Source organism: Erythrolamprus reginae, chromosome 8 (genome assembly GCF_031021105.1).
Source record: "Erythrolamprus reginae isolate rEryReg1 chromosome 8, rEryReg1.hap1, whole genome shotgun sequence".
In the NCBI taxonomy this organism is placed as follows: domain Eukaryota; kingdom Metazoa; phylum Chordata; class Lepidosauria; order Squamata; family Dipsadidae; genus Erythrolamprus; species Erythrolamprus reginae.
This window is the reverse complement of record NC_091957.1, coordinates 10,139,180-10,166,187: the sequence shown is the minus strand read 5'-3', so window position 1 is coordinate 10,166,187 and position 27,008 is coordinate 10,139,180. Positions and strand designations below refer to the sequence as shown.

Below are 27,008 nucleotides of genomic sequence, written 5' to 3'. Positions count from 1 at the left end.
GGTGTGTACACCTTCTTTATTTATATTTAGTAAAAACCAATAAAGAAAACTTAAAAATAAAAAGAAAATGGAAGAGTTGGAGACTTATCACCACCCCTGGAACAGGACAGAGAAGAAGAAGAAGAAGAAGAAGAAGAAGAAGAAGAAGAAGAAGAAGAAGAAGAAGAAGAAGAAGAAGAAATTGTTAAATGCCATTTTATTTTGCCCAAGAAGAAAGTAATTCCTTTGAAAGGAATTTTGGGATGGTGTTTTCCATTTATTTACAGGTTGACTGAACACAGATGGGCTTAACCACTCCATAAAACAACATTCCAGGTCTGGTCTGATTTATTTAAACCATTTCTACAGCCGTCCCATTTGACAAGCAACTCTTGGAAGCTCCAAATATAGCAGCCTCCAGCTTCTCCTTGCATTTCAGCCTTAAAAATCACACCATCTTAAATAAAAACCTTTGCAGCTAATGTTATTCCTTGAGCCCTGGGAGTCTCCGCTCGAAAAATGGCAGGAAAAAGAAAAATTCGGTTAGTCGGGGTTAAACCTACGGAATCATCGTTTCCAAGTTAGGATTAAAAACTCCGGAAAACCCCAAATACTTTTTTATTGCAAAAGTACCTAAAAGATCGGCGTCTCCATGCAGAAATTTTCCCTCTTCTCATTTTTTTGGAGACTCCAATGGAGGCAGATAGTTTTTCTGTTTGAGAACCACACCCCGGCTGGAAGTGGAAAATCACACAAATTTTCTATAAAAGCAGGGAGGGTGGGCGAGAGGAGAAAGTCTATGGGTCAGAATAATTTTATTTGCTAAGATTAACATTGTTGTCTCATTTCTCTGGGCAATCCTTATCTCCTCTGTACCTTCTCTGTCAAACATGAAATAAAAGCGACTTGTGGATGATGAACGTGTTGATCATTAACCCCCCAAAACTTTACCCTTAGACTATCCACTGTTGACCTCACCGGATTCCTAAGAGGTCGGTAAGGGGCGGGCATAAGTGCACCAGCGTGCCTTCCGTCCCCTGTCCTAATGATTCTCTCTTATTAGTACCAATGTCAATATACAATCAATATACAATAACAATATGTTATTTCTTTGTACACTACCAATACGTACTTGACAAATAAAATACAGTGATACCTCTACCTAAGAACGCCTCTACTTACGAACTTTTCTAGATAAGAACCGAGTGTTCAAGATTTTTTTGCCTCTTCTCACAAACCATTTTCCACTTACATACCTGAGTCTCCAGAACTGTAACCGGAAAAGGCAGGGAGAAGCCTCCATGTGGCCCCTCTAGGAATCTCCTGGGAGGAAACAGGGCCAGAAAAGGCGGGGAGAAGCCTCCGTGGGGCCTCTCCAGGAATCTCCTGGGAGGTAACAGGGCCAGAAAAGGCGGGGAGAAGCCTCCGTGGGGCCTCTCCAGGAATCTCCTGGGAGGTAACAGGGCCAGAAAAGGCGGGGGGAAGCCTCCGTGGGGCCTCTCCAGGAATCTCCTGGGAGGAAACAGGGCCTCCACCGTCCCTGTGGTTTCCCCAATCGCATGCATTATTTGCTTTTAAATTGATTCCTATGGGAAAAATTGCTTCTTCTTACAAACTTTTCTACTTAAGAACTTGATCACAGAACGAATTAAGTTTGTAAGTAGAGGTAACACTGTAAATGAAGGAAGCAATCTTTCTCTTTGGATTTAAGACACAAAGGGGAGAAGCGAGGTTATTTCACCAGTTTTATTTGATTTCATATGAGGTTCGCCCAGAAAGTAATGCACCACATTTTTTTTCTCCAAAAATTATTTATTGAACACAAGGAAACTTACACACAAGAAAGAATGATGTTTCTTCTACACTCCCTATTTTTCCACCTAATCTCCGTCCCGTTCTATGGCCTTCTTCCAACGAAGCCATTTCTGTACTCCAATGGCCTCACCCTGTGCCCAGCGACTAACCGTACTTCTGTCGACTGCAGATTCTCCATAAACTGTACAAAAACATTTGTGAATGTTCCCAACAGTTTCTTTCTCTGCAGTGAGAAATTCAATGACGACACGCTGCTTTTAACATACGTCACTTACAGACGCCATTTCGAAACACTGTTGCAACTACGCTATCTGTCTGAAGAAATGCAAAATTTACACAAGCAATCCTGACAATTCAAATAATGCATATCTAAAGTTCCGCATTCGTACCATTACTGTAGGCTGAGAAAAAAAATGTGGTGCATTACTTTCTGGGCAACCCTTGTGTATTGAAAGGGAAAAAAATAATAATCTGGTGGAATGCGCCCACCCCAATTTTACCATGGCTGTTTGTCTCCTCTGAACGAAAGCGACGGCACAGCTGACACGGCCTTCTCCTTCGTATCGACGGCGCCATTTCTGACTTCCGGACCGGTTTTCCATGCGGCTGGATTTTACTTTGGTTTTTTTTAGTCTTAGCCTCACATCATGGTTGGGATACGAAGAAAGAATTTGCAAGCAGAGCTGTGGAATAAAACCAGGATGCATGTCAGGATGGCTGTAAAAAGAGTGCTAAGCAAAAAGAAAGAAAGAAAGAAAGAAAGAAAGAAAGAAAGAAAGAAAGAAAGAAAGAAAGAAAGAAGGAAGGAAAAGGAGAAAGAAAGGAAGGAGGGAACTAAGGAAGAAGGAAGGAAGGAGAGAGAAAGAATGGAAGGAAGGAAGAAAGAAAGGGAGGGAGAGAAGGAAGGGAAAGAAGGAAGGAACAAATGAACAAAACAAAGAAATAAAGAGGGAGGGAGAGAGGGAAGGAAGGAAGGGAAGGGAAGGGAAGGGAAGAGGAGGGAAGGGAAGGGAATAATTGTAACAGAAACCATATAACAAAGTTGAAAGGAGCCTTGGAGGTCTTCTAGTCCAACCTCCTGATAGTCCACAAAGGTACCAGCTGATATTTTGTTCACACAGACACTCTGGGAGGGCATTTTTGGCTTCCTGGGAGCCTCCAGGGGGATTGGGAGGGTGTTTTTACCCTCCCCTGGCTCCAGGGAAGCCTTTGGAGCTTGGGAAGGGTGAATCACAAGCCTACTGCGGCCACCAAAAGTTGGGAAACAAGCCTCCAGAGGGCCTCCGGGGGCCAAGGAAAGCTATTTTCACCATCCCCAGGCATTGAATTATGGGTGTGGGCACTTACACATGTGTGGTAGCACGCACGCACGCACTTTCGGCACCTGAGGAAAAAAAGGTTCACCATCACTGCCCTATATTATTCAGGACAAGAAAGAAAGAAAGAGAAACGAAGTGAATAAAAGAGAGGAAAATAAAAAGAGAGCGAGGAAAGAAAGAAAGAGAGAGAGAGAGGGAAGGAGGGAGGGAAAGAAAAAGAAAAGGAAGGAGGGAATGAAGGAAGGAAAGAAAGAAAGGAGGAAGGAAGGAGGAATAGTAAGAAAGAACGAAAGAAAGAGAAACAAAGTGAATAAAAGAGAGGAAAATGAAAAAGAGCGAGGAAAGAAAGAGAGAGGGAAGGAGGGAGGGAGGGTAAGAAAAAGAAAAGGAAGGAGGGAAGGAAGGGAGGAAAGAAAGGAGGAAGGAAGAATAGAAAGGAAGGAAGGAAAGGAAGGAGGAAGGAAGAAAGAATAGAAAGAAAGAAAGAAAGCAAAACAAAGTGAATAAAAGAGAGGAAAATAAAAAAAGAGCGAGGAAAGAAAGAGAGAGGGAAGGAGGGAGGGAGGGTAAGAAAAAGAAAAGGAAGGAGGGAAGGAAGGGAGGAAAGAAAGGAGGAAGGAAGAATAGAAAGGAAGGAAGGAAAGGAAGGAGGAAGGAAGAAAGAATAGAAAGAAAGAAAGCAAAACAAAGTGAATAAAAGAGAGGAAAATAAAAAAAGAGCGAGGAAAGAAAGAAAGAGAGAGGGAAGGAGGGAGGGAGGGAAAGAAAAAGAAAAGGAAGGAGGGAAGGAAGGGAGGAAAGAAAGGAGGAAGGAAGGAAGAATAGAAAGGAAGGAAGGAAGGAAAGGAGTCAGGGTTCCAAGTAATACACCCATTACAACAAAGGAGGGTGGGTGAAAGGCTATAGAAATCCCAGAAACAGAAATTGAGCAATAGAAATATTATTACCATCGCTTTTCCCTGCTCCCTTTAACCGAACACAACCTACCTTGTCTGGAGGGAGATCAATCCAGCACCTGACACAGAAAATACTTCATTTGGCTCCAGAGGAACAACCCCACCCCCACCCCACCCGCCAGGCCAAAAGCTTTCCAACATCCCTCTCCTTTCTCCCTGCATCCATCTTAAGCAAAGCCTCTGATTCCCTGAAGCGGGGAGGGCTCTCGCGGCCCTTAAGCCTGCCAAGAGATACCAAGGTGGCTCTTGCCATCAAAAAACAGTAAGAACCGCCCCCCCACTGCACCCCAAAGGAGTTATCTCAAGGGGAAACGAGGAGCGATGTGCCCTAATCATTAGGAACCCCCTCCCTTCCTCATGCCCAACTCATCCAGGCATCCAATCCCACCCCCAATCTCCATCCCTCACCTTGGCAAAGCCCTGCCCTCTTTTTATTTCTGAATTCTGGTCATTTGCAAAGAAGTGTTTTCATTTATTTTTTTTAAATTGCATTTTAAGGCTTTTCTGGCTGCAAACGTTGCATCCCGGTTCTTCCCGTTCTAATGGGATGGGGGAAAATAAAATAAAAATCAAACCGGGCAGTTGGATGCGTGGATCTTCCTCCCACGAGGTGGAAACGGGGAGGGGGACTTCCTGACCTCCCCATCCCTGCCCAATATCCACACTTCTGGCCAAGGCCCTGGCTTGGTTAACTCACCCGCTGGTCCAGCCTCCAGGTTCCCACGCAGCGGAGGAGTTAAAGGGACACAGAACAAGCTGGCATTTTGAGGTTCAGGCGCATCTCCAAATTCCAGGAAACGGAGATGGGGTTGGGTCCCTCCTTCGTGCCCACCGCCAACACCAACAAAACCTGGACTCTTGTTTTAACAGCAGCACAACTCCGGAGCAACCAGGAAGGCTGAATTTTTCTGGGTCCTAGTGTGTGCCCTTCCCTCCCCCCTTCTGCTTCCTCCCCCTTCTTCCTCCTCCTCCTCCTGGTCTAATTTCGGTAGCTTCCCAAGAGGAAATGCCAAAGACGGCCCTTCCGCCAGGGACGTGCTGAGAAGATGGCCAGATTGTTCTCAGCTTTTCAGCTCTTTTTTCCCCCTCCTTTCAATTCCTTGTTTGGAGGAAAAGGATATTGAGCTGACGCAGATGGCGATGGATTGATACCGAACGGTGCCAACTGATTTAACTGTTGTTCATAAAATCATACCTCATAGTCAGTGACTCCTGCACCTTTAACAACAACAACACAAGAGCACGTAATAGATACAAACTGAATGTAAATCGCTCCAAACTTGACTGCAGAAAATACAGATTTCAGCAAGAGTGGTCACCGCCTGGAACTCATTGCCTGACTCTGTTGTTGCTTCCCCCAACCCCAAAATCTTCAACCTTACATTATCTACAATTGACCTCTCCCCTTTTCTAAGAGGTCTGTAAGGGGCGTGCATAAGTGCACTTATGTGCCTAATGTCCCTGTCCTACTGCCTTATTATCCTTTCTATTACTACATTCTACTTATGTTGTTATGTTATGTTATGTTAATATGTACTATAATACTATACTTGTTTGACAAATAAATAAATAAAAAATAAATAAATACCCGGGCAGAGAGCCTTGCCTGTTTGCTGAAGTCACAATAAGCCACGTGGGGGGGTTGATTTCTCCCCCCCATCCAAGAATTCTGAATCCACTCATGTTTTCTCTGGGTCTGCGCAGCCGGTTCAGACGGGCATTGAGCAAACTTGGATTGGGGGTTACTCGACATGCTAAATGCAAGATATTTTTTTAAAAAAAAACCAAAACAGATACCCTTTTGCTAACACTAAGCAAACATAGCGTGGCGGGACTTCTGCAGATATAACTTATATATGCAATTTCTTTGCGAACTCATCTCCTATCCAACAGCTTTGGGCGATTTTGAGATCTTGGAATTCTTCCGGCTGTTACGTTGTGTGAACAGGACTGGACCGAGTCAATACATTTGGAATACTGTGTCCAGTTCTGGAGACCTCGCCTAAAAAAAGATATGGATAAAATTGAACGGGTTCAAAGATGGTCCCTTACTGGCCTCTTCTATGACTTGTGTACTTCAACTCCCAGAATTCCTGAGACAATCATGCAAGCTCAGGAATTCTGGGAGTTGAAGTCCACATGTCATAGAAGAGCCATCTTTGCCTACCCCTGGCTTAGACAATTTACATCTCAGCAATTTTTACATATCTAGTAAATTTGGGGCCAAAAAGACCTTTAACAGTCCTCATTTTCCATTTTCATATATCCTTATTGGTTTCATGTACATTTCTAAATCCTTATTTTAGCTTAATTGCCCTTTTGAACAGGAAAAAAAATTAACATTAAAAAAAGAAATAATTCTAATAAAACATATTGATAAAATTGAACGGGTCTAAAGACGGGCTACAAGAATGGTGGAAGGTCTTAAGCATAAAACTTATCAGGAAAGACTTCATGAACTCAATCTGTATAGTCTGGAGGACAGAAGGAAAAGGGGGGACATGATCAAAACATTGAAATATGTTAAAGGGTTAAATAAGGTCCAGGAGGGAAGTGTTTTTAATAGGAGAGTGAACACAAGAACAAGAGGACACAATCTGAGGTTAGTTGGGGAAAAGATCAGAAGCAACGTGAGAAAATATTATTTTACTGAAAAGGTAGTAGATGCTTGGAACAAACTTCCAGCAGATGTGGTTGGTAAATCCACAGTCACTGAATTTAAACATGCCTGGCATAAACATATATCCATCCTAAGATAAAATACAGGAAGTAGTATAAGGGCAGACTAGATGGACCAAGAGGTCTTTTTCTGCCGTCCATCTTCTATGCTTCTATGTTTCTAATATCCTTGGGTTCATTTGCCTTCAAATCTCCCTGCAGAGGTAACCAAGGATTGGAGGGGAAAAAAGGCTCCTTACAGCAGGACATTCAATCTCTTTTTAAAAACCTCCAGTGTTTGGAGCATTTACAAGTTCTGGAGGCAAGTTCATTCCATCGATTAATTATTTTCACTACTAGGACATTTCTCCTTAGTTTTAGGTTGTTTCTCTCCTGGAACTAAGGAGAAATTTTGTGACAGCTAGGGCTGCCAGAGAGGAGAGGGGTCAAGTTATTGTCCAAAGCACCTGAGGACCAGATGAGGTGTCAACAGACAAATTAACATCTGACAAATAAATCAGAGTCCAAACTTTGGCCTTCTTCCACGTCCCAATTTATTAACACATGTTGGATACAAACTGTAGTCAACCCAATACTTTTCCTACGGTTCTTCACCCAGGTTAAAGTTCATCTCTCATCCCCACACTCACAAGTTCATCACTTGGACCACTCCGGTTCTCTCAACGTCCACGATCCTCCCCTGTGCTTCCGGCTGGTGCTGAACAAAAGATGGCCTTGAACCTCTGGAAGGAATTTGTTATGGCTAGTATTTTTCCTTCTCATGCAACCACCTCTCCCCCAATTCCCACAATACTATTCTACTTGTGGCAGGCCAAAATCTCCAACTCAAAATGATGGCTTTAGTGTGACACAAGGAACGATGGATGGAAACTGAACAAGGAGAGATTCAACCTAGAAATAAGGAGGAACTTTCTGACAATGAGAGCAATCAATCGATGGAACAGAAGTTGCATTCAGAAGTTGTGGGAACTTCATCACTAGAGGCTTCCAAGATCTCCTGCTTGGGTGGGGGTTGGACTAGATGACCTACCAAGATCCATTCCAGTTCTGTTATTCCGTCATTACCTACGGAACCGCCTGCTACCGCACGAATCCCAGCGACCAATAAGGTCCCACAGAGTTGGCCTTCTCCGGGTCCCGTCGACTAAACAATGTCGTTTGGCGGGCCCCAGGGGAAGAGCCTTCTCTGTGGCGGCCCCGGCCCTCTGGAACCAACTCCCCCCAGAGATTAGAACTGCCCCCACCCTCCCTGTCTTTCGTAAACTACTCAAGACTCATTTATACCGCCAGGCATGGGGGAGTTGAGATAGCTCTTCCCCCTAGGCCATTACAAGTTATGCATGGTATGTTTGTGTGTATGTTTGGTTTTATAATAAGGGGTTTTAGTTGTTTTTTTCTTATTGGATTGTACACGTTGTGTTTATTATTGTTGTTAGCCGCCCCGAGTCTGCGGAGAGGGGCGGCATACAAATCCAATAAATTATTATTATTATTATTATTATTATTATTATTATTATTATTATTATTATTAATCAGTGGAACAACTTGCCTCCAGAAGTCAAACGACATGCGTCTATAAGATTGTTGGGGGGGAAAAATTTCAAGACATCTTGAAAGCAGCTCATTTTCCTCTAGTTCAAGAAGGATTTGGTAGATCCATTCCTCCGCTCTCCAAATTCAGTTGCCATAGTAATCCCGGATCACTTCTTTGTAGATCTCTGCGCTGGTTAAAATAGGCTTACCAAGGGATTTTTTAAAAAAAATAAAAAAAAGCAAAGGCATTTTTTTAGCCCACACTTGTAAACAAACACAGTTTCACACAAACACTATTGTTTAGAGAATTGTCTCGGTTCAGGGACTCAAAGCTGACTGCTCTTCAGAGGTTCCTGAATAGCAGAATTCATTTTTCGGGTGAGTTGACCCAAGTACACAATGCTTGCAAATTCCACATTTCGGACGCCAAAGAATGTCTTGTTTTGCCTCTTCCTACCCTTTAACAAAAGGAGATCTGTACTCCCACCAGAAGTGTTCCCTCTAATTTTTTTTTGGGGGGGGGGGTGGAAAAGTATAGTGTCTGAGCGGCAGTCCTTTTGGGACTGGGCGGCACAGAAATAATAAATAAATAAATAAATAAATAAATAAATAAATAAATAAATAAATAAATAAATAAATAAATAAATAAATAAATAAACAAACAAACAAACAAACAAACAAACAAACAAACAAACAAACAAACAAACAAACTAAAAACCCACCAACTCTATCAATATCAAAATGCCACTTAAATAGTTGAGCTAGTTTCAAACTAGATTTTGATTTTCTTTCTCTCTTCCTTACTCCCATTCTTTTTCTTTCTCTTTTCCTTCCTCTCTTTTTTCTATCTGTTTCTCTCTCTTCCTCTCTTCCTCTCTCTCTCCTTCCCTCTCACTCTTTCCCTCTCGGCTTCTGGGCAGGTTTGGAAAACTCTGAGTTGATGATGATTTTTAAGTGAGCGATTGCTCACTGCTCAGCTTAGAGGGAACTATGCCCACCAGTGCAGCAAATCTGAGCCCACAATTTTGATTTCATCTCTCTTTTGGGGGGGGGGGGGGGGAACCAGAAGCGAGGGAGTAAAAATAGCTTCATAAAATAAAATAAGTATTAAAAATAAAGCTTTAATCCTTCCGTCGTGTCCCCCTCCCAAAATATTTAGAAGTCCCCTGGCAGGTCCCCAAAAATGAGCCCTTAATCAGTGATAATAGGAGTTGCAGCCCCATCAAACCTTTTCTTCCAATTCCCTGGCCTGATTTATTCAGGTTGGTGTGAGCCGAGTTTGAGCAGTGTTTTAAATTCAGTTTTCATTTCTACAAAGTTAATGATTGAGAAGTGGTTGATGCCAGTTTTAAGGAATATGTTTCTGTTGTGGTTAGCTCTGGCCCAGCTCCTGCCCCAAAGACTGTGGATGTGGGGGAGACATCCACATGCTGCAGGCCTGTTTTGCCCCTGGTGGAATCTGATGATGAAGGCTCCTCTGACCAAGAAGACATGAGTGACAGGGAGGAGGAGAGTGTGGCAGACAGCTCAGAAGGAGATCAATTATCTAGCTCCTCCTTGGATTCGGAACAAGAGTTAATGATACAGCCACGCATGTGGAGAGCGATGCATAGGCAACAACAACTGAGAGACTATTATCAAAGAAAATGAGGCCACCTGTGGTTGGGTGGGGCTGTGGTAATTAGTGAGGCTGCTATAAATAGCAGCCTGTGGGTTTGGACATTGTGGAGGATTATCTGATCCTTGTGTTTCGTGACTGCCTTGCTGACTTCGGCCTTTGTGTGCTGATTTTTCACCCGCTTTGAAACTAAACCAGGGCAAAGTGTGTTTCACTTTGTGAAAGAAGAAGGACTGTGAATTGCCTCACAGCTGCAAGCTAAGTATCTCAGAACTGATAAGGGACTTGTACAAATTACCAGGTTGTTTGGAGATGAGTGCTCTTTGCTATACAAAAAGAGTGTTTAGTTTATATGCTTTTTCATTAAAAAGAACATTGTTTTGAATTTTCAAACGTGTGTGTGTGTGTCTGAAATTTGTACCTTTGAATTTTCGGGAGGATTCTACCAGAGAGCCCAACAGAACAGTTTCCGACTGGCAACTATTCAGATTTTGCTAATTTAATGTGCCTTTACGTCAATTCCAGGAAACTGCAAAAAGAAAAGGCAAGTCCCAAGTTTAAAACGCGGCCAGAATGTGAAATGGTTGCATGCAAACCAGCTATGACTTAACCGAACAATGATATCCTCTAGCAAGCCATAGTTTATCTCTGTCCCCAAGAACTGTCCGTGAAACCACTGGAATTCAAACAGACATGCACAAAATCCCCAAGCAAAGCTTTGGTGCGAGAGTTTATTGGTTTGGCACTGATCCAAAGAGTAGTGAGTGGTGGCAGCCAATGGAAGGAGGGAAACTGAGGAAGCCGGGAAGGAAGGAGGGAAGGAAGGACGGAAGGAAGGGGCAGAGAAAAGGAAGCAGAAGGGGGAGGGAGGGAAAGATGGTGGGAAGGAGAGAAGGAGAGGATGGAGGGAGGGAGGGAAGGAATTGAAATTGCACTTACATACCATATATATACCGCTTCACAGTGCTTTACAGCCCTCTCTAAGCAGTTTACAGAGCCAGCTTATTGCCCCCAACAATCCGGCTCCTCATTTTACAGACCTCGGAAAGACGGAAGGCTGAGTCAACCTTGAGCTAGTCAGGAACAAACTGCTAGCAGTTGGCAGAGTTAGCCTGCAATACTGTATTTTAATTATTGCATAGGAAGGAAGGAAGGAAGGAAGAAAGAAAGAAAGAAAGAAAGAAAGAAAGAAAGAAAGAAAGAAAGAAAGAAAGAAAGAAAGAAAGATTCCCAGCTGGCTTCCTTCATCCCCAAACCTTAACTCCAATTTCACAGAAGTCAAGTCAGAATGAATTTAGGTAGGTAGGTAAGGGAGGGAGGGAAGGAGGAAGGAAGGAAGGAAAGAAGGAAGGAAGTCAATGTTGAAAATGAAAAGATAATATGAGGAATAAAATGGAAAGAAGTATAGAAAGGAAGGAAGGAAGGAAGGAAGGAAGGATAGAAGGAAGGATTACACTCGCAATCGCCTTCCTCACCGGCTTTTGACAAACCAAATAAGATGGGAGAAGCCATCTTCACATAACGACCAAGTGATTCACTTACCAGCTGCAATGATTTGTTTTAGAACCACAGGGGGGGGGAGGGGGGAGAAATGCTTTTCCATGGACATGCCCCTCCCAAATGTGGTCGCAAGTTGTGGACTACCTATCCCGAACTCAAAGCTGAGGTGAGAGGCAAAGAATTAACTTGAGTGTACATGTCATTACGGAAAGAAAAAGCCACTTTAAGTCTACATAAGCTGTAAACAAACCACGGTAACACTGGTTTAGTTAAAGTGCTGCGCCGTCGTAGTCAGATTTTCGACTGTTCCATCCCAGATTTCCTTCTAGGTTTCTTCTGCCCCAGAATTGTAAACCTGGCCAAACTGAACGAGGGCAGGAGAGATCCAAAGAGATCTCAAGGGATCCAAAGAGATCTTCTCTCAAGGCTTTCGTTGGTTGCAGTAGGGCCTTTTTTGAAGTTTCGGGAAGGGTTTGCAACACTAAAACATCAACATCCGTTTTCTTCTCAATTCAAAACCTCAGGAACCCGCTCCAAACAGGAAACATCAGACCCCCGGTCTCCAACTTTCATTAGAGCATTTCCTTTTTTTGGTGCAAAAAAAAAAAATTAAAATAAAATCACACAAAACCAGGCACAGAGGAAATAATCATAGAAGAAGAAAGAAGAAAAGGGAAGAAGAAGAAGAAGAAGAAGAAAAAGAAGAAGAAAAAGGAGGAGGAGGAGGAGGAGAGGAAGAGGAAGAAGAGGAAGAAGGAGAAGAAGAGGAAGAAGAAGAGGAAGAGGAAGAAGAAGTAGAAGCAGGAGAAGAAGGAGGAGAAGGAAGAGGAGGAGAAGGAGGAGAAGGAGAAGAAGAGGGAGAAGGAAGAGGAGGAGAAGGAGAAGAAGAGGAAGAAGGAAGAAGAAGGAGGAGGAGAGGAAGAGGAAGAAGGAAGAGGAGGAAGAAGAAATAGAAGCAGGAGAAGAAGGGGGAGGAGGAAGAGGAGGAGAAGGAGAAGGAGGAGAAGGAGAGGAAGAGAAGGAGAAGGAGGAGAAGGAGAGGAAGACAAAGAAGAAGAAGAAGAAGAAGAAGAAGAAGAAGAAGAAGAAGAAGAAGAAGAAGAAGAAGAAGAAGAACCAGGAAGAATTTGCAGCCTCTGGATGTAAAGTTAAAAATAGGGCACTAAGAGAAGACAACGGAGAGATGTTTTGTTCATGGGGAACGTCTCTCGGTGCCACCTTTCTGCCACGCCGTAATTTCTTCGGCCTGGCAACGTGGCAAAGTTTCCATTGGCCGGGCCACAAAAATAGACCCTTCTACCCATCAGACCATGATGGATGAGTGAAGATAATTTTCCTTTTCTTTGCCCAGCGAGAAAAGATGGCTTTCTCAGTGATGAAACGGTGCCCACCGCGGGCAGCTCGTTCGTGGGCCTGGTACATCCGGCATTCGTCCAGTCGCCCCTTCTCAAAATAGTGATAAGGCACAGGCGGTTGGTTCTTGTCTCTGCTGATCAAAAAGAGCCAATTTTAAACCGCTGTATGCATGATCTATCTATCTATCTATCTATCTATCTATCTATCTATCTATCTATCTATCTATCATCACTCTCTCTCTCTCACTCTCTCTCTCTTTCTATCATCTCTCTCTTTCTATCTCTCTCTCTCTTTCTATCATTTTACTCTCTCTATCATTTCTTTCTCATCTCTATTTCTCTCTCTCTTTCTATCCTCTCTCTCTCTCTTTCTCTATCTATCTTTCTATCATCTCTCTCTACTCCAGTCTGTTAAGAGCTGAACAGAGCCAGAAAAGCCTCCATGGGGCCTCTCTAGGAATCTCCTGGGAGGAACAGGGCAGGAAAAGGCAGGGAGAAGCCACTCTGGAGCCTCTCTAGGAATCTCCTGGGAGGAAACAGGACCAGAAAAGGTGGGAAGAAGCCTCCGTGGGGCCTCTCTAGGAATCTCCTGGGAGGAAACAGGACCAGAAAAGGTGGGAAGAAGCCTCCGTGGGGCCTCTCTAGGAATCTCCTGGGAGGAAACAGGACCAGAAAAGGCGGGAAGAAGCCTCCGTGGGGCCTCTCTAGGAATCTCCTGGGAGGAAACAGGCCCTCCACCCTCCCTGTGGTTTCCCCAATCGCACGCATTGTTTGCTTTTACATTGATTCCTATGGGGAAGAATTGCTTCTCCTTCCAAACTTTTCTACTTAAGAACCTGGTCATGGAACGAATTAAGTTCACAAGTGGAGGTACCACTCTACTGGTAAGGGATAAATAGAAGGATGGCTCCCTTTTTCTCTTTTCACGTCCCAGCCCAGAAAACCACCTCCAAATTACTTACTTGCAGTAATTCTCGCTAACCATACCGAAGACAAAAATCTGCTCGCACAACTCCATGGCCAAAACCATGGTGAACCAGCCGGTACTGAGAAAAGAACCGGATTTCATCCTGCAGACCAAAAAAAGAGAAGATGCTGAGATTCGATGCAGGAGGAACCTAGGAAAGCCCTGCCCGATATGCCAGTTGTTGGGTTAGAAAGATACACATATGAGAGCATAAATCAGCAACTTTGACCATTCCAACAGCCACAAAGGTCCAAACTGAAATCCCCCTGTTCAATTCTGGAGCTGACCGAAAGTCCAAATCTCTCACCATAAAGCCTTGATGCTGAATCTCATAATATGTTGGTCTCACAGAGTTGGCCTTCTCCGGGTCCCGTCAACTAAACAATGTCGTTTGGCGGGACCCAGGGGAAGAGCCTTCTCTGTGGCGGCCCCGACCCTTTGGAACCAACTCCCAGAGTTGCCCCCACCCTCCTTGCCTTTCGTAAGCTCCTTAAAACCCACCTCTGTTGTCAGGCATGCGGGAATTGAGACCTTCCCTTCCCCCTAGGCTTATAAAATTTATGCATGGTATGTCAGTATGTATGATCGGTTTCTTAAATTGGGGTTCTTTTTAAATTAACTTAAATATTAGATTTGTTTACATTGTATTATTATTGTTGTTAGCTGCCCCGAGTCTACGGAGAAGGGTGGCATACAAATCTGATTAATTAATTAATAAAATAAATAAATAAATAAATATTCCCCAGTTGTAATCTTGTAATGACAGTGCTTTCCTTGCATAATATTAATTATTGATACTAATCAAAATCAATGTTACAGTAATCAACCTTAACAGTGAAATTAATATTTTCTCTTGTGATTTAAAAATCCATGGACTCACAGCGGCCAGACTGAGTTTTTCACAAAATTGAAAAAAAGAAAATACAGTGAACCCTCGAGTTTCGCATCCTCGAGCATCGCGAAAGGGCTATATCGCTAGTTTTCAACCAGGAAGTAAACTCCACCATCTGCGCATGCGTGCCCTTCCACGCATGCGTAGATGGTGGAGTTTCCCCGCCGGGCAGAGGCTTCCCTGGGTTTTCCCCCTCTTGCCCCGGTAAGACCCCAGCGGCGGCGCGAACAACAGCGTGGGCGGGCGGGCGGCGCGCGCGAGCTTGGGGACACCCCAACTCAGCTTCCCAGCTGGGAAGCGGAGCTAGGGTGTCCCCAAGCGCGCGCGCACCCCAGGCGCGAGCAACGGGGTGGGCGGGCGAAGGGCGGGCGGCAGTGGAAGTAAAAACACCATCTGCGCACGCGCAGCTGGTGTTTTTACTTCCGCACCGCTACTTCGCGAAAAATCGATCATCGCTTGGGGTCCTGGAACGGAACCCTCGCGATGATCGAGGGTTCACTGTATACCAACAGAACAGATGATAGTCAGATGATAATAAGAAAGATACTAGAATGCACAAAATTGAATAAAATTACAATGGAATTGCAGAATAAACAGGGAAATTAATATTATACCGCAAGGGGGAAATTATACAAATGGATAGAGACCAAAAAATGGAAATAAAATAACCAGACAAAATAAAAGAAGACAATGTAGAAAAGGCAATGTAAAAACAACTTTATTTCAAAATGTACAAGTTTCTGTAAACTTTTTGTATGGTGCAGTGGTAGGCAAAGTTGGCTCTTCTATGACTTGTGGACTTCAGCTCCCAGAATCCCTGAGCCAATCATGCTTGCTCAGGAATTCTGGGAGTTGAAGTCCACATGTCATGGATGAGCCAACTTTGCCTACCCCTGGTATGGTGTATTGTATACTGCTCAAAAAAGTAAAGGAAACACTCAAAGAACACATCCTAGATCTGAATGGATGAAATATTCTCATTGAATACTTTGTTCTGTACAAAGTTGAATGTGCACAACAGCATGTGAAATCGAAACATATATCCATCCTAAGATAAAATACAGGAAATAGTATAAGGGCAGACTAGATGGACCATAAGGTCTTTTCCTGCCGTCAACCTTCTATAATGAGCCAAGGTGGCACAGTGGGTAGAATGCAGTACTGCAGGCCACTAAAACTGACTGCTAGATCTGCAGGTCAGCGGTTCAAATCTCATCACCAACTCCAGGTTGACTCAGCCTTCCATCCTTCCAAGGTGGGTAAAATGAGGACCCGGATTGTGGGGTCCATAGGCTGGCTCTGTTTTTTAAAAAGTGCTATTGCTAACATGTTGTAAGCCGCAGGGCGGCATAAAGACTGAAATAATAATAATAATAATAATAATAATAATAATAATAATAATAATAATACTGGAACTTGTACCGTAACTACCATTTACCAGTGGCAAAGAACTGGTGGGATCATAAGCCCAAAAAAGTGGTCGAAAATGAGCAAGCAAAACTACTGTGGGACTTCCGACTTCAGACTGACCGAATTCTGAAGCATAACACACCAGACATTGTGATCGTGGAGAAAAAGAAAGCATGGATCATCGACATCGCAATCCCAGGAGACAGCAGAATTGAGGAGAAGCAGCTAGAGAAATTAGTGAAATACGAAGATCTAAAAATCGAGCTTCAACGACTCTAGCATAAGCCAGTGAAAGTGGTCCCAGTGGTACTTGGCACGCTGGGCGCAGTGCCAAAGGATCTCAGCGGACATTTGAAAACTATCAGAATTGAAAAAATCTCCATCTGTCAATTGCAAAAGGCCGCTTTACTGGGATTGGCAAACATAATTCGCCGCTACATCACGCAGTCCTAGATGCTTGGGAAGCGCCCGACTGGTGATGAAATACGAAATCCAGCATAGTGATCTCGTTTGCTGTGTTGTACTGACATAATAATAATAATAATAATAATAATAATAATAATAATAATAACAACAACAACAACAACAACAACAACAACAATTCATTAGATTTGTATGCCGCCCCTCTCTGAAGACTCGGAGAAAATAAATAACATAAGATCCTTCTCTTCTGAAGTTTTTGCTAACATAGAACTGCCAATACAATACTCAGATTGAGGATTCCTTTTCCCGAAAGTGCATTGTTTTACATTTGGAAACATTAAACTGCAGTTTCCATTGCTTTGACCACTTATCCAGTAAAGCTAAATCATTTGCCATTTTACAGATGCCTCCAGGAATATCAATCCTATTGCACACTTTAGAGTCATCGGCAAATAGGCAAACCTTCCCTACCAAACCTTCAGAAATCACGACCCCTAAACCCTTCTCTTCTGAAGTTTTTGCTAACACAGAACTGCCAATGCAATCATCATCCTTCGGCTCACCTGTTTTTCCCCGTCTCCAGCTGGAAGAGCTCGTCACAGCGGGCCATGGTTTGCTCGGTGAGGGTGTAGAGGCGCAAAGCCGGGTACATCTCCTTGACCTTTGCAAGGGTCCGATAGACCAGGCCGATCTTCTCCCGGCTCATCAGCCTGGGAGGCCCCCAGATGATGTAGGTGGTGTCGCAGGACTGCTTGAAGAAGTAGCTCTGGTTGCGCAATAGCAAAGGGATACTGGTGTGGGAGACCACGCGAAGGGTGCTGCGGCTGCCCACATCTTCCTCGAAGCCCTGGGTGGGGGCCTGGTTCATACGCAGGACGCATTCCTTGGCGTCAATCTCTTTCCCCGAACGGGAGCCCAGCATCTGTCCAGAACTGGACACCACGGCACATTGGCGGCAAGGGATTTGAGCCAGTGGCTAACCGGAAGAAGAAGAAGAGGAGGAGGAGGAAGAGGAAAAGGAAGGAAGAGGAGGAGGAGGAGGAGGAGGAGGAGAAGAACAAGAACAAGAAGAAGAACACGAAGAAGGACAAGAAGAAGGACAAGAAGAACAAGAAGAAGAACAAGAAGAACAAGAACAACAAGAAGAAGAACAAGAAGAAGAAGAACAAGAAGAAGAAGAAGAAGAACAAGAAGAAGAACAAGAAGAAGAAGAACAAGAACAAGAGCAAGAAGAACAAGAAGAACAAGAACAAGAAGCGGAGGAAGAGGAAGGAAAAGGCGGGGGAGGAAGAGGAGAGGAAGAGGAAGAGGGAGAAGAAGAAAAAGAAGAAGGAGAAGAAGAAGGAGAAGAAGAAGGAGAAGAAGAACAAGAAGAACAAGAAGAAGAAGAAGAATGAAGAAGAACAAGAAGAAGAAGAAGAAGAAGAACAAGAAGAAGAACAAGAAGAAGAACAAGAAGAAGAAGAACAAGAACAAGAGCAAGAAGAACAAGAAGAACAAGAACAAGAAGCGGAGGAAGAGGAAGGAAAAGGCGGGGGAGGAAGAGGAGAGGAAGAGGGAGAGGGAGAAGAAGAAAAAGAAGAAGGAGAAGAAGAAGTGGAGAAGGAGAAGAACAGGAAGAGAAGGAAGAGGAAGAGGAAGAAGGAAGAGAAAGGAGGAAGGGGAAGAGGGAGGAGGAGGGGAGTTAACTTGGAGTTATATTGTGTTGTTTAAGTGTTCCATTTATTTTTTGAGCAGTGTATATGTACATTATATCGTCTATAAACTGGAAACTTTCTTACAAGGCATATTCGATGGAAAAACAGAAAAGAAATATCGATATATCATTTTACATATATTAACAGCAACAAGGATAATGTTGGCACAGCGTTGGAAACAAGATAAAATACCCAATGAGATTGGACTCACCTTTCCATCTGGAACGCTGATATAGCCTTCAAACCGGGCAGTTTTAAAACTCGGTGCCAACCTGCTCTCTTTTCCTTCTCTGGGCCGGCAGCCGAACCAACACAAGGAGCTACAAAGGCGTGGACAAAGCAGGAAGTAAACAATGCCACAGGCACACAACACAACGAGAGTGAAGAACAGGCGAGACTGCAAAAGAGAAGATGCGTCGATAAATCGAAGGATACCCAGATGCAGGCAGGATTTAACCAAACAGAACAGAATAGAACAGCTGGAAGGGATATTGGAGGTCTTCTAGTCCAACCCCCTGCTTGGGCAGGATATCCTACACCAGTGTTTCCCAACCTTGGCAACTTGAAGATATTTGGACTTCAACTCCCAGAATTCTGACTGGGGAATTCTGGGATTTGAAGTCCAGATATCTTCAAGTTGCCAAGGTTGGGAAACACTGTCCTACACCATTTCAGACAAATAGCTCTCCAACTTCTTCTTGCAAACTTCCAAGTTGGAGCATTCACAACTTCTGGAGGCAAGCGGTTCCACTGATTAATTGTTCTAACTAAAGGGTCACCATCAGTGAACTGTTGGACAATATTACTCGGTTTGTCATGTAGATGGTTGAGTGGTTCAGGGTGGGGAATTTGTAGTGGGTGGGACATTTATTTTATTTTTTATTCTATTTTTTATTCTATTTTTAAATTTATCTATTCTGATTTTATGTATGGTGGGACTGGTCTCTAGGTGTCATACGACTTTTGTTGCCAATGACAATTTGTTGTTTTTGACAATGACAATAAATGTATTATTATTATTATTATTATTGTTGTTGTTGTTGTTGTTGTTATTATTATTATTATTATTATTATCTTTCAGAAAAATTCTCCTTATTTTTGAGTTGGTTCTCTCCTTGATTAGTTTCCATCCATTGCTTCATAATAATAATAATAATAATAATAATAATAATAACAATAACAATAACAATAACAACAACAACAATAACAACAACAATAACAACAACAACCACCACCACAACAACAACAACAGAGTTGGAAGGGACCTTGGAGGTCTTCTAGTCCAACCCCCTGCTTAGGCAGGAAAACCTACCCTACTTCAGACAGATAGTTATCAAACATCTGCTTAAAAACTTCCAGTGTTGGAGTATTCACAACTTCTGGAGGCAAATTGTTCCACTGATTAGTTATTCTAACTAGACATACCCAATTCCTGCAAACATTATTTGTAGGCTTTAGCCTCTAGTCCCCTAATCATCTTGATTGCTCTTCTCTGCACTCTTTCCAGAGTCTCAACATCTTTTTTTTTAATCACATGGCGACCAAAACTGGATCCAGTATTCCAAGAGTGGTCTTACCAAGGTATTACAACAGAGGTCCCCAAACTTTGCAACTTTAAGTCTTGTGGACTTTCAACTCCCAGAATTCTTCAATCAGCTATGAGAATTCTGGGAGTTGAAGTCCACAAGTCTTAAAGTTGCCAAGTTTAAGGACCCCTGCATTATAGTATAAAACAGAACCCTCCAGATCTCTGGAAATTTCAGAGCTATTGGATACTTACAAGCACTTGCATCCTTTAAGGAATTTTCAGCCATGTATCTGGCTTGGATTTCTGGGACAACTACCCTACAAAAAAGAGACAAGATAGGTGAGTGATTGCAAAGGCAACTTCTCCACTGCTTATAGAGATGCTCAATCATCCAGGTGTTGCTTGTCCCAAAACACAACTGGACTTTCCTGGTTTTTAAAATTTTCTTTGAAACCATTTCGCTTCTCATCCAAGAAGCTTCTAACTGACAGACGAGGAAACCAAAGGATTTATTTAATGGAAACAAACAAAAAAAGATACAAAGAAACAGGAAAGTCCAAGGATAAAGCAATTTTTGGGAGTACTTATCCGTGGGTTCAGCTGAGGCCCTAACAGATCAATATCCTCAGGCATCCAAGGAAAAGAGAATAGAATAGGAAGAATGAAGAGTAGAGTAGAGTAGAGTAGAGAGGAGTAGAGTAAAGTGGAGTGGAGTGGAATAGAAGAAATGAAGAATAGAATAGAGTAGAGTAGAGTAGAATAGAATAGAATAGAATAGAATAGAGCAGCATAGTAAAAATAGAATAGAACAGAACAGAATAGAAAGAATGAAAAACAGAGTCGAGTAGAATAGAATAGGAAGAATGAAGAGTAGAGTAGAGTAGAGTAGAGTAGAGTAGAGTAGAGTAGAGTAGAGTAGAGTAGAAAAATAGGATAGGATAGGATCGAATTTTTTATTGGCCAAGTGTGATTGGACATATAAGGAACTTGTCTTTGGTGCTCATGCTCTCAGTGTACATAAAAGAAAAGATAAATTCATCAAGAATCATAAGGTACAACACTTAATGATAGTCCGGGTACAAATAAGCAATCAAATCATATTAGGAACCAATCAATATAAATTGTAAAGTTACAAGCAACAAAGTTACAGCCATACAGTCATTTGTGGGAGGAGATGGGTGATGGAAATGATGAGATTAATAGTAGTGCAAACTTAGTAAATAGTCTGACAGTGTTGAAGGAATTATTTGTTTAGCAGAGTGATGGCGTTCGGGGAAAAAACCTGTTCTTGTGTCTACTTGTTTTGCTGTGCAGTGCTCTATAGTGTTGTTTTGAGGATAGGAGTTGAAATGTGTCCAATTATTTTCAGTTATTTACAGACACCTATTTATTTATTTGTTATAAACTATTTACAACATTACAAAATTTCAGCTATTAAAATTTTTGGTGTGTTACACAAGCCACCAGAATCAGGACATTTGGCTTTAAAAAAAAAAAAAAAAAAGCAATTAAAAATGGACTTTTTATTTATTTATTTTGTCCAATACACAATAATACACAATGAAGCTTATAGAGCTATGAGAGAGAAGATATATGAGATATAGGAGAGACTATAGAACAGGGGATGGAAGGCACTCTAGTGCACCGCCCCTTACTGACCTCTTAGGAATCTGGAGAGGTCAACTGCGGATAGTCTAAGGGTATTAATGACTAACAATCCTGGGCCTAGAAAGCCTAGAACTACGGCGCCTAAAACATGATTTGAGTATTGCCCACAAGATCATATGCTGCAACGTCCTACCAGTCAATGACTACTTCAGCTTCAATCGCAACAACACAAGAGCATGCAACAGATTCAAACTTAATACGAACCGCTCCAAACTTGACTGTAAAAAATATGATTTCAACAATCGAGTTTTCGAAGTGTGGAACTCATTGCCAGACTCAATTGTGTCAACCCCTAACCTCCAACATTTCTCCCTTAGACTCTCCACGATTGACCTCTCCAGGTTCCTGAGAGGCCAGTAAGGGGCGTACATAAGTGCACTGGTGTGCCTTTTGGCCCCTGCCCAATTGTCTTTCCTTTCTCTCACTTATCATATATATTTTCTTTCTTTCATATATCCTCTCCTCTGAGTTCACTTTACCCTTATATATATTACTACATGTCTATTTTTCTTCCTATGTATTTGTGTATTGGACAAATGAATGAATAAATAAAAAATAAATAAATAAAGTGTTGGGGGTTAGGGGATGACACTACAGAGCCGGGTAATGAGTTCCACGCTTCAATAACTCGATTAGTAGAGACGTATTTTTTACAGTCGAGTTTGGAGCAGTTAATATTAAGCTTGAATCTGTTGCGTTGGTGTTGTTGTGGTTGAAGCTGAAGTAGACATTGACAGGCAGGACATTGCAGCATATGGTTTTGTGGGCAATACTTAGATCATGTTTAAGGCGTCGTAGTTCTAAACTTTCAAGACCCAGGATTGTAAGTCTAGTTTCGTAGGGTATTCTGTTTCGGGTAGAGGAGTGAAGGGCTCTTCTGGAGAAGTATCTTTGGACATTTTGGAGGGTGTTAATGTCAGAAATGTGGTATGGGTTCCAAACAGATGAGCTGTATTCCAGGATGGGTCTGGCGAAAGTTTTGTAAGCTCTGGTAAGTAGTGTGAGGTTTCCAGAGCAGAAGCTATGTAGGATTAGATTAACAACTCTTGAGGCCTTCTTGGCGATGTTGTTGCAGTGGGCTTTGGCACTTAGATCTTTAGTTATTAGTGTATTCCAAGGTCCTTGACCAAGTGGGGATTATTTGTGATAATTTGTTTATTCAGTTTGCATTTGAAGTTCTGATTCTTTTTGCCCATGTGTAGGACAGAGCATTTGCTGGTTTTAGCCAAGAGATCTATTACCCACAGCCAAATTGGTAAACGTGTTATCAAGAGAAAGAAAGGCGGCATGTTTGATTTTGCAAGTCACATTTCAAAACTTAACTTTCTTAGTTTTGCCTGTAGATTTCATCACAAAGCCAGTTCTTTTGTAACTAGGTGATAATGAAAGAAACACAAAACTATTCCATCTCTCCCCAACTATGCTAGTTTAATAATTAACATAACTGATGATGTGCCAAGTTGGTCAGTTCTCAAAGAAAGACAACAGGGGAATTCTAACTTTTGCTCAACTTTTCCTACCATTCCAGGGTAGAAAACAGGCCACTTTTTTTTTGCTGGTTAAACCATGCTTCCCAGCAAGCCTTTCTCTTCCCAACAGAGGATGCTGGGAGTTGTAGTCCATCAACATCTGGCAAGCCACTGGGTGTCCCTGGCTGTTTTCAAATGCTGGTTCACAACATTCTTATAAGAGAAGAGCCATGGATTAGCACCCCTCCTCAATTATTCAATTAGGAATAATTTTGTCCCCTTCTACCTACCTACCCCCCCTCTCTCTAATACCCCTTCCTTCTCTCTCTTCCTCTTCTCTCTCATCTCTCATTCTCTTTCTCTCATCTGTCTATCTGTCTGTCTCTCTGTCTATCTCTAATGTCTCTTCATTCTCTCTCTCTTCCTTCTCTCTTCCCTCTCCCTTATCTCTCTCTTTCTCTCATTTGTCTGTCTGTCTGTCTGTCTGTCTGACTCCATCTATCTATCTATCTATCTATCTATCTATCTATCTATCTATCTATCTATCTATCATCTGCCTACCTACCTACCTATCTGTAATCTCTCTTCCTTCTCTCTCTCTTCCTCTTCTCTCTCTCTCTCTTCTATCTCTTTCTCCTGTCTGCCTATCTGTCTGTCTCTGTCTGTCTATCTATCTATCTATCTATCTATCTATCTATCTATCTATCTATCTATCTATCCATCCATCTATCTGTAATCTCTCTTCCTTCTCTCTCTCTTCCTCTTCTGTCTCTCATTTCTCACTTTCTCTCATCTCTCTCTTTCTCTTGTCTGTCTGTCTGTCTGTCCGTCCGTCCGTCCATCCATCTATCTATCTGTAATCTCTTTTCCTTCTCTCTCTTCCTCTTCCTCTTCTCTGTCTCTCATCTCTCTCATTCTCTCATCTGTCTGTCTGTCTACCTAGGATTTAACAGCGTAACCACCCAGAATCCACGCGGACGGGAGAAAAGTTCCGGGCCAGAAGAGCGAAGGGGGAAGCCCTGCAACACGCCCCAGAGTCTCCTTGGAGGGACAAAGCGGAGTGGGGAAAAGAGACCCCCTCCCCATTTATCTGCATCGATTCATTCCTTAGCGAGGCGGTCGCCGGGAGAGGGAGGGGGCAAGGCTAGCCAGGGCAGGCGAGGGCAGCGGGTGCCCGTGCCAAGGGAAGGAGGGCGCCAAGGGGACGCGCCAAAGGAGCCCGAGGGGTGGAGAGGACGCGGCGGGCAGCCTCTGGTGCCAGCCTCGCGCGCGCGCGCCCCAGGGGGACCGGCGGGTGCCAAGGGCGCGTCCTGGGGGGGAAAAGGCGAAGGTGGCAAGACGGGGGTAGGTGGATCTCTCTCTCTCCGCCTTCCCTTAGGGTCCCTCGGGGACTTCTCCTGGCTCCAAGCAGACGGAGCGGGGGGGCTCGCTACGCCAAGTGACCACTTACCAGCTTGGCCAAAGGAACCCGCAGCATCGCACGCGCCCTCGCCTTTTTCCAAAACGCGCCCGGCGCTGTTAATCTGCAGCTGGCCCAGCCGCGACCCCTTTAAGAGCTCTGCAAAGCGGGGCAGGCTCCGCCTCGGGCCCCCCCTCCCGGCCCCCCCACGCTCCTCCTACCGCCCGCCAGCCCCCCCCCCTTCTAGTCGGGAGGCGGATCCGGGCTTCCACCCCCGCCCCACATCCCCACACCGCGGCGCCAAGGCGCAGAGCGCAACCAGATGTCAACACTTTGAGGGACGCTGTCCACGCTGGCTTTTTTCTTCCGTGGAAGGAGGGTTGGGGTCTCGTGGCGGGGAGGGGACGGTGGAAGGGATTTGGGGGCGAGTAGGTACAGACAGACCAAGGTTTGGCCAACCAATGAAGTGTTTTTAGATGTCTTTTTATTATTGGATTTGTATTGCAATTGTTGTGAGCCTCTCCGGAGAGGGGCGGCATATTAATTTAATAAATTATTATTATTATTATTGTTACTATTTTAACCACCAGCCTGCCAGCGCAGCATGGAAAGCGAAAGTCCCACGCCAGAGGCCTAGTCCACATTAGACACTAAGCTGAGTAGCGGGGTGGGGTTGATATGTTTGTGGTTCAGGATATGGGCAAGTCTAGATTAGGTTCTTCCGCCCCATGCTGTAGAATTCCTCTTAATTTGTTTGCTTAGCTGAATTATTATTATTATTATTATTATTATTATTATTATTATTATTATTGCTGCTGCTGCTGCTGCTACTATTATTATTATTATTATTATAGAAACATAGAAGACTGAGGGCAGAAAAAGACCTCATGATCCATCTAGTCTGCCCTTATACCATTTCCTGTATTTTATCTTACAATGGATCTATGTTTATCCCAGGCATGTTTGAATTCAGTTACTGTGGATTTACCAACCATGTCTGCTGGAAGTTTGTTCCAAGGATCTACTACTCTTTTAGTAAAATAATATTTTCTCATGTTGCTTTTGATCCTTCCCCCAACTAACTTCAGATTGTGTCCCCTTGTTCTTGTGTTCACTTTCCTATTAAAAACACTTCCCTCCTGAACCTTATTTAACCCTTTAACATATTTAAATGTTTCGATCATGTCCCTCCTTTCCCTTCTGTCCTCCAGACTATACAGATTAAGTTCATGAAGTTTTATGCTTAAGACCTTCCACCATTCTTGTAGCCCGTCTTTGGACCCGTTCAATTTTGTCAATATCTTTTTGTAGGTGAGGTCTCCAGAACTGAACAGATTATTATTATTATTATTATTATTATTATTATTATTATTATTATTATTATTATTATCAATACAACACAGCAAATGAGGTCATTATGTTGGATTTCGTATTTCACCATCCATCGGGTGCTTCACAAGCACCTAGGACTGCGTGATGTAGTGGCAAATTACGTGTGCCAATCCCAGTAAAGCGGCCTTTTGCAATTGACAGAGGAGATTTTGTCAATTCTGTTGGTTTTCAAATGTCCACTGAGATCCTTTGCCAAGGACCACTGGGACCACTTTCACTGGCTTATGCCAGAGTTGTTACAGCTGCTTTATTATTATTATGTCAGTACAACACAGCAAACGAGATCACTATGCTGGATTTCGTATTTCATCACCAGTCGGGCGCTTCCCAAGCATCTAGGACTGCGTGATGTAGCGGCGAATTATGTTTGCCGATCCCAGTAAAGCGGCCTTTTGCAATTGACAGATGGAGATTTTGTCAATTCCGATGGTTTTCAAATGTCCACTGAGATCCTTTGGTACTGCGCCCAGCGTGCCAAGTACCACTGGGGCCACTTTCACTGGCTTATGTCAGAGTCGTTGTAGCTCGATTTTTAGATCTTCGTATTTCACTAATTTCTCTAGCTGCTTCTCCTCAATTCTGCTGTCTCCTGGGATTGCGATGTCGATGATCCATACTTTCCTTTTCTCCCTGATCACAATGTCTGGTGTGTTATGCTTCAGAATTCGGTCAGTCTGAAGTCGGAAGTCCCACAGTAGTTTCTATTGTTACATTATTAATATTAATATTGATTATATCCTCACTGGCTGCAAGAGAATCGCACAGACCGACTACAAACAGAGGCACAACTACGTGGCCCAGATACTCCATTGGAACCTGTGCCACAACTACCATCTACCAGTGGTAAAGAACTGGTGGGATCATACACCTAAGAAAGTAGTTGAAAACAAGCAAACCAAAATACTTTGGGACTTTCAAATTCAAACTGACAAGGTTTTGGAACACAATACACCGGACCTCATGACTGTGGAACAGGTAGGATGTGCAGGTGATCACTGCCATACTGGGAGACCTGGAAGAGAAGCTCCCCCCCCACCACCATGTGCTGCTACTGCTAGGCTCACATCTTCATAGTTTGGTTCTCCAGGCCAATATCTCTTGATGTTCTGCACATGCGTGTAAGCAAAAAAAAATATATCAAAATCCTGCACCTATGCACGTGTCCTCACATGGTCACTCATGCCCTTGTCACCTCATGGTTAGACTACTGCAATGCGCTCTACATGGGGCTATCCCCTGAAAATCGTTCGGAGACTTACAACTGGTCCAGAATGCAGCCACATGCACTATTGTAGGTGCACCAGGGGTGGGCAACAGGCAGGACAGGGTGGAACACAGTTCCACCGGCGGAAATGAAGCTGTGTGTGCAGCTCCAGGTGATCGGCGGCTGTCACTTCCTGGATTACTGG

At 43.3% G+C, this 27,008-nt stretch overlaps 2 protein-coding genes across 11 annotated transcripts in view; both read right to left on the bottom strand.

The window, feature by feature from the left end:
- Positions 1–27,008, bottom strand: part of ST6GALNAC6 (ST6 N-acetylgalactosaminide alpha-2,6-sialyltransferase 6) — a 490,277-nt gene that overhangs the window by 11,475 nt on the left and 451,794 nt on the right. Inside the window, exons 1-3 of one of the 7 annotated variants that reach the window (XM_070758830.1) lie at positions 4,767–5,132; positions 3,142–3,178; positions 2,295–2,477 (exon numbers count right to left, since the gene is read on the bottom strand). The exons of 1 other annotated variant lie outside the window; for it this stretch is intronic. The gene's annotated coding sequence lies outside the window, so the exon portion shown is untranslated. Of the gene's footprint in view, positions 1–612; positions 741–2,294; positions 2,478–3,141; positions 4,158–4,766; positions 5,133–27,008 lie in introns of those variants that run through there. 5 more of the 7 variants (XM_070758827.1, XM_070758826.1, XM_070758825.1 and 2 more) reach the window with 5 other exon arrangements.
- Positions 10,617–27,008, bottom strand: part of ST6GALNAC4 (ST6 N-acetylgalactosaminide alpha-2,6-sialyltransferase 4) — a 683,294-nt gene continuing 666,902 nt past the window's right edge. Inside the window, exons 1-7 of one of the 4 annotated variants that reach the window (XM_070758822.1) lie at positions 24,259–24,365; positions 22,860–23,021; positions 19,924–19,988; positions 18,355–18,540; positions 17,010–17,422; positions 13,717–13,824; positions 10,617–12,888 (exon numbers count right to left, since the gene is read on the bottom strand). In XM_070758822.1, the coding sequence (XP_070614923.1) occupies positions 12,696–12,888; positions 13,717–13,824; positions 17,010–17,422; positions 18,355–18,540; positions 19,924–19,935 (912 nt within the window). In that variant the 5' untranslated portion in view covers positions 19,936–19,988; positions 22,860–23,021; positions 24,259–24,365 and the 3' untranslated portion in view covers positions 10,617–12,695. Of the gene's footprint in view, positions 12,889–13,716; positions 13,825–17,009; positions 17,423–18,354; positions 18,541–19,923; positions 19,989–22,859; positions 23,022–24,258; positions 24,407–27,008 lie in introns of those variants that run through there. The other 3 variants (XM_070758821.1, XM_070758824.1, XM_070758823.1) reach the window with 3 other exon arrangements.